This window comes from Mobula hypostoma, unplaced genomic scaffold (assembly GCF_963921235.1).
Source record: "Mobula hypostoma unplaced genomic scaffold, sMobHyp1.1 scaffold_143, whole genome shotgun sequence".
NCBI lineage: Eukaryota > Metazoa > Chordata > Chondrichthyes > Myliobatiformes > Myliobatidae > Mobula > Mobula hypostoma.
In genome coordinates this window covers 144,027-158,160 of record NW_026948243.1, presented here as the reverse complement: position 1 = coordinate 158,160, position 14,134 = coordinate 144,027, and the positions used below count along the sequence as shown (strand labels likewise).

At 63.1% G+C, this 14,134-nt stretch overlaps 1 protein-coding gene across 2 annotated transcripts in view; it reads left to right on the top strand.

Annotated features, from left to right (window-relative positions):
* The window catches only part of LOC134342154 (chromodomain-helicase-DNA-binding protein 4-like), a 153,065-nt gene that overhangs the window by 86,906 nt on the left and 52,025 nt on the right, over positions 1-14,134 (top strand). For both annotated transcript variants that reach the window (XM_063040129.1, XM_063040128.1), the window contains exons 20-23: positions 1,642-1,759; positions 2,273-2,397; positions 3,088-3,355; positions 8,042-8,214. In XM_063040129.1, the coding sequence (XP_062896199.1) occupies positions 1,642-1,759; positions 2,273-2,397; positions 3,088-3,355; positions 8,042-8,214 (684 nt within the window). The remainder of the gene's footprint in view (positions 1-1,641; positions 1,760-2,272; positions 2,398-3,087; positions 3,356-8,041; positions 8,215-14,134) is intronic.

The following is a 14,134-nucleotide window of genomic DNA, read 5'->3' as shown; positions in this document are numbered from 1 at the left end:
AAACGGAGGGGCGCCCCAAAGAATGAAGGACAGTTAAAGGCCAGAGCCCCGAAGCCCCCACCCTCCCGGCTCGAACCCTCCCACGCGAAAGCGGCAGCAAATGGACGATAAGGCACCGAGCGCTGGAACGTGCAGCAAAGCATCAGTAAAGACAGAGACTTGCAGTGCCCCAAAGATGACTGGTTCACCCGGTATTCGACATACCACAGGCTCTCTCCCGCTCCCCAATGAGGGAATAAGAGGCGCCCCCGTCTCACAGCGAGAGGGGGAGATAATATAACCAAAACAACCTGCTGACTTACGGCGTTAAAAGTCTGCTGGGTCGCTCCTGAGCTCTGTGCGCCCGGAGAGTGGGCCTGGGAAGGGCTCGGGCCTCTTGACAACACAAGGCCCGCGGCCGAACCACTGCTCCTGACGTTCCGCGTTCTCCCGCAACACCTCAGGGGCGCAGGCCTCGAATCTCACCCACCCCGCCGCCCCCAGAGCCGCGAGAATCCTGCCGCCCCGAAGGCCGGGCCCCGTCCTCGGGACGTCGGAGAGCCCGAGGCCCCGAGGGTGGGTCCCGTCTCGGCAAAGAGCCGGAGCCGGGCGCGTAACTCCAGGCGGGGGCCTTCGGGAGAGCCCTGACAGGGGAAGGTAGGAGTGTGGGAGATGGGCGCAGGGCTGTTTCCGAAGAGGCGAGCAAAGCAGTCGCCGTCTAGCGCCATCTTGACTTCGCTCTGCCCTCCAGAGTGGACCTCATTCCCCCACCCACCCCCCACCTTATCTCTCTCTCAGGCCCTCTGCTGGGCCCCACTCACACTGTCTCTGCTTCCTCTCCTCCCTCTCCCTCCCCCTTCTGGTCCCCCTCTCCCCCTTCCGGTCCCCCTCTCCCCCTTCCGGCCCCCTCCCCCTTCCGGCCCCTCCCCCTTCCGGTCCCCCCTCCCCCTCCCCCTTCCGGTCCCCCCATCTGCCTTCCTGTCGTCCCCCTCCCCCTTCCTGTCCCCCCCTCTCCCCCTCTTGTCCCCCCTCCCCCTTCCTGTCCCTGTCCCCACTCCCCCCCCTCTCTGTCTCTCTCTGACTCTCTCTCTCTGTATCTCGCTCTCTCTCTCGCTCTGTCTCGCGCTCTCTCTCGATCTCTCTCGATCTCTCTATCTCTCTATCCCTCTCTCTCTCTCTCTCACATTCTCTCTCTCGCTCTCTCTCTCTCTCTGTATCTTGCTCTCTCTCTCGCTCTGTCTCGCGCTCTCTCGCGTTCTCTCTCAATCTCTCTATCTCTCTATCCCTCTCTCTCTCGCTCTCTCTCTCTCTCTCTGTATCTCACTCTCTCTCTGTCTGTCTGTCTCGCGCTCTCTCGCGTTCTCTCTCAATCTCTCTATCTATCCCTCTCTCTCTCTCTTGCTCTCTCTCTCGTGCTATCTATCCCTCTCTCTCTCTCTCGCTCTCTCCCTCGCTCTCTCCCTCTCTCTCTCTCTCTCCCTCTCTCTCTCTCTCTCCCTCTCTCTCTCGCTCTCTCTCTCTCTTTCGCTCTCTCTCGCTTTCTCTCTCTCTCTCTCTGTCTGTCTCTCTCTCTCTCTCGCTCTCTCTCACACTCCCTCCTTCCCACACTCCCACTCTCCCCCACTCTCCCTCCCCCTTCCCCCCCCCACCTTGCCCCTGCAGATGACCAAGATGTTGGACCTGCTGGAGGATTTCCTCGAGCACGAGGGCTACAAGTACGAGCGGATAGACGGGGGCATCACAGGGAACCTCCGACAGGAAGCCATCGACCGCTTCAACGGTGAGAGGGCGCGGCGGGGCGGGGCGGCCACGGGCGGAGACGGAGGGAGGGAGGGAGGGAGACTCTCGATGCGGCGGGGGCGGGGATGGAGGGAGGGTAGAGAGAGAGGACTGAGGGAGCTCCCCAGGCATGGGAAAGAGAGGCAACTACAAGGGGAAGGGAGAGAGAGGGAGCCGGGGGGGGGGGGACGCTACACGACGGAGGGAGCCTCTCGGAGGAGGGGAACAGAGCAGCGCCAAGTTCCCCTGGTACAGGAGGGAGCTTCCTCGGTTACAGGAGGGAGGGAGATGTCCTGCCTACGGGAGGGAGCACCCCAGGTGTGGTGGGGGAAAGGGGAGTCTCCCCCCACAAGGAGGAGGGAGGGGAGGGAGCTTCTCGGGAGAGGGTGAAGGGCAGGTCGTGTCGGGGCGAGGGAGGGCGAAGGCCTAAGGTGGCCCTGCCTGATTTTTTTTCTTCTTTTTCTCTCTTTTTTTTGCCCCTCTTGACGTTCACCCTCCCTCGCTCCTTCCTCAGCCCCCGGGGCCCAGCAGTTCTGTTTCCTCCTCTCCACGCGGGCGGGCGGCCTGGGCATTAACCTGGCCACGGCCGACACCGTCATCATCTACGACTCCGACTGGAACCCCCACAACGATATCCAGGTGAGGAGGGGCCGGGCTGTAGCCGCGGGACCGGGGAGGGGGGAGGAGGCCTTGCCCCAGGCCCCAGTCGGGCCTGCGGCTGGGTAGGCCCAAAGTCGAGCCCTCGGGCCCGTGTCCGAGTCGGCCCGGTCTCGTCGCGGCCGTGTTAATGTCCGAAAGAGCCCGGGCTCAAGTCGGGACCGGGGAACCAGGTAGGCCCAATTGCGAGGCCTCGGGGCCCAGTAGGGGCCTGATGACAAGAACTCCGGCTGAGCGAGCAGGCGTGTTGTCGTCAGGCACCCCATTTGGGCCCAATAACCACAGTAGGCCCGATCTCGCCTCGATGAAGGAAAGGCCGCAGGCTCCTGCTGGGCCTGTGGCCAGGTAGAGCAGGCTTCGTGCCTGCCCCTCGCCCGAGCGGCCCGGGTTGCGAGCCACCAGGCAGCAGGTGGGCCCATAACTGCGCAGGCCTGATCTTGGTGCAGTGCCTCGGTCCAGGAGGAGACCCCGGGCTCCCACTGGGCCTGTAGCCAGGTAGGCCCGATTGCGGCCAGGCTGATCCTCGGGCCTGATTGCGAAGCACCGGGCTTCAGGTCGGCCCGTAGCCAAGCAGGCCCCTGTCCACGGTGAAAGTTAGGCCCCAGGCTGCGCGCGGACTCCCGGGCCGAGCAGGCCGCCGCTGACCACCCCGCACCCTCCCATTTGCCGCAGGCCTTCAGCCGTGCCCACCGCATCGGCCAGAACCGCAAGGTGATGATCTACCGGTTCGTGACGCGGGCCTCGGTGGAGGAGCGCATCACCCAGGTGGCCAAGAAGAAGATGATGCTGACGCACCTGGTGGTGCGGCCCGGCCTGGGCTCCAAGTCCGGCTCCATGTCCAAGCAGGAGCTCGACGACATCCTCAAGTTCGGCACCGAGGAGCTCTTCAAGGACGAGATGGAGAACGTCAAGAGCGTGGCCGTGGGGGTGCCCGTCAAAGGTGAGGGGGAATGCCGTGGGCCTGTTATTCTAACCCCCCCCGAACCCCTAAACCCCCGGGTTAGATCCCAGCCAGTAACCCACTCCCGGGGATCTGTTATTCTATATATAATCCCCCCCGAACCCCTGGATTGGATCCCAGCCAGTAACCCACTCCCGGGGATCTGTTATTCTGTATATAAACCCCCGACCCCCTGGATTAGATCCCAGCCTGTAACCCACTCCCGGGGATCTGTTATTCTATATATATATATATATATATACCCCCCTCCTGAACCCCTGGATTAGATCCCAGCCTGTAACCCACTCCCGGGGATCTGTTATTCTATATATAATCCCCCCCGAACCCCTGGATTAGATCCCAGCCTGTAACCCACTCCCGGGGATCTGTTATTCTCTCTCTCTCTCTATATATATATATATATATATACCCCCCTCCTGAACCCCTGGATTAGATCCCAGCCTGTAACCCACTCCCGGGGATCTGTTATTCTATATATAACCCCCCAAACCCCTGGATTGGATCCCAGCCTGTAACCCACTCCCGGGGATCTGTTATTCTATATATAATCCCCCCCGAACCCCTGGATTAGATCCCAGCCTGTAACCCACTCCCGGGGATCTGTTATTCTATATATATATATATATACCCCCCTCCTGAACCCCTGGATTAGATCCCAGCCTGTAACCCACTCCCGGGGATCTGTTATTCTATATATAATCCCCCCCGAACCCCTGGATTGGATCCCAGCCTGTAACCAACTCCGGGGATCTGTTATTCTATATATAAACCCCCCTCCTGAACCCCTGGATTAGATCCCAGCCTGTAACCCACTCCCGGGGATCTGTTATTCTATATATAAACCCCCCTCCTGAACCCCTGGATTAGATCCCAGCCTGTAACCCATTCCCAGGGATCTGTTATTCTATATATAAACCCCCCCCCCCAAACCCCTGGATTAGATCCCAGCCTGTAACCCACTCCCGGGGATCTGTTATTCTATATATATACCCCCCTCCTGAACCCCTGGATTAGATCCCAGCCTGTAACCCATTCCCAGGGATCTGTTATTCTATATATAAACCCCCCTCCTGAACCCCTGGATTAGATCCCAGCCTGTAACCCACTCCCGGGGATCTGTTATTCTATATATAACCCACCAAACCCCTGGATTAGATCCCAGCCTGTAACCCACTCCCGGGGATCTGTTATTCTATATATAATCCCCCCCGAACCCCTGGATTAGATCCCAGCCTGTAACCCACTCCCGGGGATCTGTTATTCTCTCTCTCTCTATATATATATATATATATATATACCCCCCTCCTGAACCCTTGGATTAGATCCCAGCCTGTAACCCACTCCCGGGGATCTGTTATTCTATATATAACCCCCCAAACCCCTGGATTGGATCTCAGCCTGTAACCCACTCCCGGGGATCTGTTATTCTATATATAATCCCCCCCGAACCCCTGGATTAGATCCCAGCCTGTAACCCACTCCCGGGGATCTGTTATTCTATATATATATATATATACCCCCCTCCTGAATCCCTGGATTAGATCCCAGCCTGTAACCCACTCCCGGGGATCTGTTATTCTATATATAACCCACCAAACCCCCGGGTTAGATCCCAGCCAGTAACCCACTCCCGGGGATCTGTTATTCTATATATATATATATATACCCCCCTCCTGAACCCCTGGATTAGATCCCAGCCTGTAACCCACTCCCGGGGATCTGTTATTCTATATATAATCCCCCCCAAACCCCTGGATTGGATCCCAGCCTGTAACCCACTCCCGGGGATCTGTTATTCTATATATAATCCCCCCCGAACCCCTGGATTGGATCCCAGCCTGTAACCAACTCCGGGGATCTGTTATTCTATATATAAACCCCCCTCCTGAACCCCTGGATTAGATCCCAGCCTGTAACCCACTCCCGGGGATCTGTTATTCTATATATAAACCCCCCTCCTGAACCCCTGGATTAGATCCCAGCCTGTAACCCACTCCCGGGGATCTGTTATTCTATATATAAACCCCCTGAACCCCTGGATTAGATCCCAGTCTGTAACCCACTCCTGGGGATCTGTTATTCTATATATACACCCCCCAACCCCTGGATTAGATCCCAGCCTGTGACCCACTCCCGGGGATCTGTTATTCTGTATATAAACCCCCCGACCCCTGGATTAGATCCCAGCCTGTAACCCACTCCTGGGGATCTGTTATTCTGTATATAAACCCCCCGAACCCCTGGATTAGATCCCAGCCTGTAACCCACTCCCGGGGATCTGTTATTCTATATATAAACCCCCCGAACCCCTGGATTAGATCCCAGCCTGTAACCCACTCCTGGGGATCTGTTATTCTATATATAAACCCCCCGAACCCCTGGATTAGATCCCAGCCTGGAACCCACTCCTGGGGATCTGTTATTCTATATATGAACCCCCCGAACCCCTGGATTAGATCCCAGCCTGGAACCCACACCCGGGGATCTGTTATTCTATATATAAACCCCCCAAACCCCTGAACCCCTGGGTTAGATCCCAGTCTGTAACCCACTCCTGGGGATCTGTTATTCTGTATATAATGCCCCCCCGAACCCCTGAACCCCCGGGTTAGATCCCAGCCAGTAACCCACTCCCGGGGATCTGTTATTCTATAAATAACCCCCCCCCCAAACCCCTGGATTAGATCCCAGTCTGTAACCCACTCCTGGGGATCTGTTATTCTATATATAAACTTCCTGAACCCCTGGATTAGATCCCAGCCTGTAACCCACTCCTGGGGATCTGTTATTCGATAAATTCCCCAGACCAAGGCCCACCCTTGTCACCGATTAGCGAGGGCGTCAAATGTTACGGCCGCGCTGGGAGTACGGTGTTCGGTTTCGGTCGCCCCCGCTGTAGGAAAGATGCCGCTGAGCTGCAGGGAGTGCGGAGGGAATTTTACGAGGACGTTACTGGGACTCGAGGGACTGAGTTACGGAGAGAGGTCGGGACTTTATTCCTTGGAGCGTGGGGGTGACCTTACAGAGGCATGCAAAACCACGAGGGGCACAGATAGGGTGAACGTGCACAGACTTTTCCCCCCAGGGTCGGGGAATCGAGAACCAGAGGGCACAGGTTTAAGGTGAGAGGGGGAGAGAGATTTAATAGGGACCGGAGGGGCAACTTTTTCACCCAGAGGGTGGTCCGCCTGTGGAAGGAGCTGCCGGGGGAAGTGGGCGAGGCGGGTACATTAACGACACTCGGACAGGGACACAGATAGGAAAAGATTTATACCATTGTACAAGAACACCTAGATCTCGTTGTACTTCCCTTTTTCCTAACTTGACTCCACAGAAAAACCATAGAAACTACAGCACAGAAACAGGCCTTTTGGCCCTTCTTGGCTGTGCCGAACCATTTTCTGCCTAGTCCCACTGACCTGCACGCGGACCATATCCCTCCATACACCTCCCATCCATGTATCTGTCCAATTCATTCTTAAATGTTAAAAAAGAACCCGCATTTACCACCTCGTCTGGCAGCTCATTCCATACTCCCACCACTCTCTGTGTGAAGAAGCCCCCCCGCTAATGTTCCCTTTAAACTTTTCCCCCCTCACCCTTAACCCATGTCCCCTGGTTTTTTTCTCCCCTTGCCTGAGTGGAAAAAGCCTGCTTGCATTCACTCTATCTATACCCGTCATAATTTTATATACCACTATCAAATCTCCCCTCATTCTTCTACGCTCCAGGGAATAAAGTCCTAACCTATTCAACCTTTCCCTGTAACTGAGTTTCTCAAGTCCCGGCAACATCCTTGTAAACCTTCTCTGCACTCTTTCAACCTTATTTATATCCTTCCTGTAATTTGGTGACCAAAACTGAACACAATACTCCAGATTCGGCCTCACCAATGCCTTATACAACCTCATCATAACATTCCAGCTCTTGTATTCAATACTTTGATTAATAAAGGCCAATGTACCAAAAGCTCTCTTTACGACCCTATCTACCTGTGACGCCACTTTTAGGGAATTTTGTATCTGTATTCCCAGATCCCTCTGTTCCACTGCACTCCTCAGTGCCTTACCATTAACCCTGTATGTTCTACGTTGGTTTGTCCTTCCAACGTGCAATACCTCACACTTGTCAGTATTAAACTCCATCTGCCATTTTCCAGCCCATTTTTCCAGCTGGTCCAAGTCCCTCTGCAGGCTCTGAAAACCTTCCTCACTGTCTACTACACCTCCAATCTTTGTATCATCAGCAAACTTGCTGATCCAATTTACCACATTATCATCCAGATCATTGATATAGATGACAAATAACAATGGACCCAGCACTGATCCCTGTGGCACACCACTAGTCACAGGCCTCCACTCAGAGAAGCAATTCTCTACCACCACTCTCTGGCTTCTCCCATCGAGCCAATGTCTAATCCAATTTACCACCTCTCCATGTATACCTAGCGACTGAATTTTCCTAACTAACCTCCCATGCGGGACCTTGTCAAAGGCCTTACTGAAGTCCATGTAGACAATATCCACTGCCTTCCCTTCATCCACTTTCCTGGTAACCTCCTCGAAAAACTCCATTAGATTGGGGATGTGGGAGTTTTTCTCGGCGCTGGGGCGATGCGGTTGGCTTGACGGACCTTTCCCCCCCCACCCCCACCCCGGCCGCTAGGCGAGAGCAAAGAAGGGGAGGACCTGAACGTTATCCACTACGACGACGAGGCCATCGAGCGTCTGCTGGACCGCAACCAGGACGACACGGAGGACACCGACCTGCAGAACATGAACGAGTACCTCAGCTCCTTCAAGGTGGCGCAGTACATGGTGCGGGAGGAGGCCGAGGAGGTGGGTCAAGTCCGTCTCTGTCTCTCCTCCTCCTCCCCGTTCCCCACGCCCACACCCACGCCCCCCCCGTGCTCCCGACGCTCCCCGCGGCCGCCCCCTCCACCACCCCCCCAACCATCTCCTCGTTGTCTTTCTCTCTCCCTTCGGTCCCTTGTCCCCAGCTCCGTCCATCGCCCCCTCGCTCCATTCCTGGCCCGGCCGGCACCACAACTCCTCCCCTCTCCCCTCTTCCTCTCCCCTCTCCCCTCTCCCCTCTCCCCTCTCCCCTCTCCCCTCTCCCCTCTCCCCTCTCCCCTCTCCCCTCTCCCCTCTCCCCTCTCCCCTCTCCCCTCTCCCCTCTCCCCTCTCCCCTCTCCCCTCTCCCCTCTCCCCTCTCCCCTCTCCCCTCTCCCCTCTCCCTCTCCCTCTCCCACTCTCCCCTCTCCCCTCTCCCCTCTCCCCTCTCCCCCTCTCCCCCTCTCCCCCTCTCCCCCTCTCCCCCTCTCCCCTCTCCCCTCTCCCCCTCTCCCTCTCCCCTCTCCCCCTCTCCCCTCTCCCCTCTCCCTCTCCCTCTCCCTCTCTCCCCCTCTCCCTCTCCCTCTCCCCTCTTCCTCTCCCTCTCCCCTCTCCCCTCTCCCCCTCTCCCCTCTCCCCTCTCCCCCTCTCCCTCTCCCCTCTCCCCTCTCCCCTCTCCCCTCTCTCCCCCTCTCCCTTCTCCCCTCTCCCCCTCTCCCCTCTCCCCCTCTCCCCTCTCCCCTCTCTCCCCTCTCCCCTCTCCCCCTCTCCCCTCTCTCCCCCTCTCCCCTCTCTCCCCCTCTCCCCCTCTCCCTTCTCCCCTCTCCCCCTCTCCCCTCTCCCCCTCTCCCCTCTCCCCTCTCCCCTCTCCCCTCTCCCCTCTCCCCTCTCCCCCTCTCCCCTCTCCCCCTCTCCCCCTCTCCCCTCTCCCCTCTCTCCCTTCTCCCCTCTCCCTTCTCCCCTCTCCCTTCTCCCCTCTCCCCTCTCCCCTCTCCCCTCTCCCCTCTCTCCCCCTCTCCCTTCTCCCCTCTCCCCCTCTCCCCTCTCCCCCTCTCCCCTCTCCCCTCTCTCCCCTCTCCCCTCTCCCCCTCTCCCCTCTCTCCCCCTCTCCCCTCTCTCCCCCTCTCCCCCTCTCCCTTCTCCCCTCTCCCCCTCTCCCCTCTCCCCCTCTCCCCTCTCCCCTCTCCCCTCTCCCCTCTCCCCTCTCCCCTCTCCCCCTCTCCCCTCTCCCCTCTCCCCTCTCCCCTCTCCCCCTCTCCCCTCTCCCCTCTCCCCTCTCCCCTCTCCCCCTCTCCCCTCTCCCCTCTCCCCTCTCCCCTCTCCCCTCTCCCTCCCCCATCCCCCCCCCTCCCCCTCTTCTCCCCTCCCTCTCCCCTCCCCTCCCCTCTCCTCCCCCCTCCCCCTCCCCCTCCCCCCTCCCCTCTCCCCTCTCCCCTCTCCCCTCTCCCCTCTCCCCCCTCTCCTCCCCCCTCTCCTCCCCTCTCCTCCCCCTCTTCTCCCCCCTCCCCCCTTTCTCCTCTCCCCTCTCCCCTCTCCCCTCTCCCCCCCATCGCCCCCTCACGACGTGCCCTCATTCCCCCCGTCTCCCCCTCACGACGTGCCCCCCTCACTCCCCCCGGTCGCCCCCTCACGATGGCCCCTCTGCCCCCGGTCGCCCCCTCACGACGTGCCACTCTCTCCCCCCGGTCGCCCTCTAACGACGTGCCCCTCTCTCTCCCTGGTCGCCCCCTCACGACGTGCCCCTCTCCCCGGTCGCCCCCTCACGACGTGCCCCTCTCCCCGGTCGCCCCCTCACGACCTGCCCCTCTCCCCCCGGTCGCCCTCTCACAACGTGCCCCTCTCTCTCCCCGGTCGCCCCCTCACGACGTGCCCCTCTCCCCGGTCGCCCCCTCACGACCTGCCCCTCTCCCCCCGGTCGCCCTCTCACAACGTGCCCCTCTCTCTCCCCGGTCGCCCCCTCACGACATGCCCCTCTCTCCCCCCCCCGTCGCCCCCTCACGACGTTCCCCTCTCTCTCCCCGATCGCCCCCTCACGACGTTCCCCTCTCTCTCCCCGGTCGCCCCCTCACGACGTGCCCCTCTCTCCCCCCGGTCGCCCCCTCACGACGTTCCCCTCTCTCCCCCCGGTCGCCCCCTCACGACGTTCCCCTCTCTCCCCCCTGGTTGCCCCCTCACGACGTGCCCCTCTCTCCCCGGTCGCCCCCTCACGACGTGCCCCTCTCCCCCCAGTCGCCCCCTCACGACGTGCCCCTCTCTCCCCGGTCGCCCCCTCACGACGTGCCCCTCTCTCCCCCCGGTCGCCCTCTCACGACGGCCCCTCTCCCCCCAGTCGCCCCCTCACGACGTTCCCCTCTCTCTCCCCGGTCGCCCCCTCACGACGTGCCCCTCTCTCTCCCCGGTCGCCCCCTCACGACGTTCCCCTCTCTCTCCCCGGTCGCCCCCTCACGACGTTCCCCTCTCTCTCCCCGGTCGCCCCCTCACAACGTTCCCCTGTGTCTCCCCGGTCGCCCCCTCACGACGGCCCCTCTCTCTCCCCAGTCGCCCCCTCACGACGTTCCCCTCTCTCTCCCCGGTCGCCCCCTCACAACGTTCCCCTCTCTGCCCCTCTCCCCCCGGTCGCCCCCTCACGACGTTCCCCTCTCTCTCCCCGGTCGCCCCCTCACAACGTTCCCCTCTCTGCCCCTCTCCCCCCGGTCGCCCCCTCATGACGTTCCCCTCTCTCTCCCCGGTCGCCCCCTCACGACGTTCCCCTCTCTCTCCCCGGTCGCCCCCTCACAACGTTCCCCTCTCTGCCCCTCTCCCCCTGGTCGCCCCCTCACGACGTTCCCCTCTCTCCCCCCGGTCGCCCCCTCACGACGTGCCCCTCTCCCCCCGGTCGCCCCCTCACGACGTGCCCCTCTCCCCCCGGTCGCCCCCTCACGACGTGCCCCTCTCTCCCCCCGGTCGCCCCCTCACGACGTGCCCCTCTCCCCCCGGTTGCCCCCTCACGACGTGCCCCTCTCCCCGGTCGCCCCCTCACGACCTGCCCCTCTCCCCCCGGTCGCCCCCTCACGACCTGCCCCTCTCCCCCCGGTCGCCCCCTCACGACGTGCCCCTCTCTCCCCGGTCGCCCCCTCACGACGTGCCCCTCTCCCCGGTCGCCCCCTCACGACGTGCCCCTCTCTCCCCGGTCGCCCCCTCACGACGTGCCCCTCTCCCCGGTCGCCCCCTCACGACCTGCCCCTCTCCCCCCGGTCGCCCCCTCACGACGTTCCCCTCTCTCTCCCCGGTCGCCCCCTCACAACGTTCCCATCTCCCCCCTCTCTCTCCCCCCGGTCGCTCCCTCACGACGGCTCCTCTCCCCGGTCGCCCCCTCACAACGTTCCCATCTCCCCCCTCTCTCTCCCCCCGGTCGCTCCCTCACGACGGCTCCTCTCCTCTGGTCGCCCCCCCACGACGTTCCCCTCTCTGCCCCTCTCCCCCCGGTCGCCCCCTCACGACGTTCCCCTCTCTCTCCCCGGTCGCCCCCTCACAACGTTCCCATCTCCCCCCTCTCTCTCCCCCCGGTCGCTCCCTCACGACGGCTCCTCTCCCCGGTCGCCCCCTCACAACGTTCCCATCTCCCCCCTCTCTCTCCCCCCGGTCGCTCCCTCACGACGGCTCCTCTCCTCTGGTCGCCCCCCCACGACGTTCCCCTCTCTGCCCCTCTCCCCCCGGTCGCCCCCTCACGACGGCCCCTCTCTCCCCCCGGTCGCCCCCTCACGACGTTCCCCTCTCTCTCCCCGGTCGCCCCCCCACGACATTCCCCTCTCTGCCCCTCTCCCCCCGGTCGCCCTCTCACGACGTTCCCCTCTCTCTCCCCGGTCGCCCCCCCACGACGTTCCCCTCTCTGCCCCTCTCCCCCCGGTCGCCCCCTCACGACGGCCCCTCTCTCCCCCCGGTCGCCCCCTCACGACGGCCCCTCTCTCTCCCCAGTCGCCCCCTCACGACGTGCCCCTCTCTCCCCGGTCGCCCCCTCACGACGGCCCCTCTCTCCCCAGTCGCCCCCTCACGACGGCCCCTCTCTCCCCCCGGTCGCCCCCTCACGACGGCCCCTCTCTCTCCCCAGTCGCCCCCTCACGACGTGCCCCTCTCTCCCCGGTCGCCCCCTCACGACGTGCCCCTCTCCCCGGTCGCCCCCTCACGACCTGCCCCTCTCCCCCCGGTCGCCCCCTCACGACGTGCCCCTCTCCCCGGTCGCCCCCTCACGACGTTCCCCTCTCTCTCCCCGGTCGCCCCCTCACGACGTGCCCCTCTCTCTCCCCGGTCGCCCCCTCACGACGTTCCCCTCTCTCTCCCCGGTCGCCCCCTCACGACGTTCCCCTCTCTCTCCCCGGTCGCCCCCTCACAACGTTCCCCTGTGTCTCCCCGGTCGCCCCCTCACGACGGCCCCTCTCTCTCCCCAGTCGCCCCCTCACGACGTTCCCCTCTCTCTCCCCGGTCGCCCCCTCACAACGTTCCCCTCTCTGCCCCTCTCCCCCCGGTCGCCCCCTCACGACGTTCCCCTCTCTCTCCCCGGTCGCCCCCTCACAACGTTCCCCTCTCTGCCCCTCTCCCCCCGGTCGCCCCCTCATGACGTTCCCCTCTCTCTCCCCGGTCGCCCCCTCACGACGTTCCCCTCTCTCTCCCCGGTCGCCCCCTCACAACGTTCCCCTCTCTGCCCCTCTCCCCCTGGTCGCCCCCTCACGACGTTCCCCTCTCTCCCCCCGGTCGCCCCCTCACGACGTGCCCCTCTCCCCCCGGTCGCCCCCTCACGACGTGCCCCTCTCCCCCCGGTCGCCCCCTCACGACGTGCCCCTCTCTCCCCCCGGTCGCCCCCTCACGACGTGCCCCTCTCCCCCCGGTTGCCCCCTCACGACGTGCCCCTCTCCCCGGTCGCCCCCTCACGACCTGCCCCTCTCCCCCCGGTCGCCCCCTCACGACCTGCCCCTCTCCCCCCGGTCGCCCCCTCACGACGTGCCCCTCTCTCCCCGGTCGCCCCCTCACGACGTGCCCCTCTCCCCGGTCGCCCCCTCACGACGTGCCCCTCTCTCCCCGGTCGCCCCCTCACGACGTGCCCCTCTCCCCGGTCGCCCCCTCACGACCTGCCCCTCTCCCCCCGGTCGCCCCCTCACGACGTTCCCCTCTCTCTCCCCGGTCGCCCCCTCACAACGTTCCCATCTCCCCCCTCTCTCTCCCCCCGGTCGCTCCCTCACGACGGCTCCTCTCCCCGGTCGCCCCCTCACAACGTTCCCATCTCCCCCCTCTCTCTCCCCCCGGTCGCTCCCTCACGACGGCTCCTCTCCTCTGGTCGCCCCCCCACGACGTTCCCCTCTCTGCCCCTCTCCCCCCGGTCGCCCCCTCACGACGGCCCCTCTCTCCCCCCGGTCGCCCCCTCACGACGGCCCCTCTCTCTCCCCAGTCGCCCCCTCACGACGTTCCCCTCTCTCTCCCCGGTCGCCCCCCCACGACATTCCCCTCTCTGCCCCTCTCCCCCCGGTCGCCCCCTCACGACGTTCCCCTCTCTCTCCCCGGTCGCCCCCCCACGACGTTCCCCTCTCTGCCCCTCTCCCCCCGGTCGCCCCCTCACGACGGCCCCTCTCTCCCCCCGGTCGCCCCCTCACGACGGCCCCTCTCTCTCCCCAGTCGCCCCCTCACGACGTGCCCCTCTCTCCCCGGTCGCCCCCTCACGACGGCCCCTCTCTCCCCAGTCGCCCCCTCACGACGGCCCCTCTCTCCCCCCGGTCGCCCCCTCACGACGGCCCCTCTCTCTCCCCAGTCGCCCCCTCACGACGTGCCCCTCTCTCCCCGGTCGCCCCCTCACGACGTGCCCCTCTCCCCGGTCGCCCCCTCACGACGTTCCCCTCTCTCTCCCCGGTCGCCCCCTCACGACGTTCCCCTCTCTCTCCCCGGTCGCCCCCTCACGACG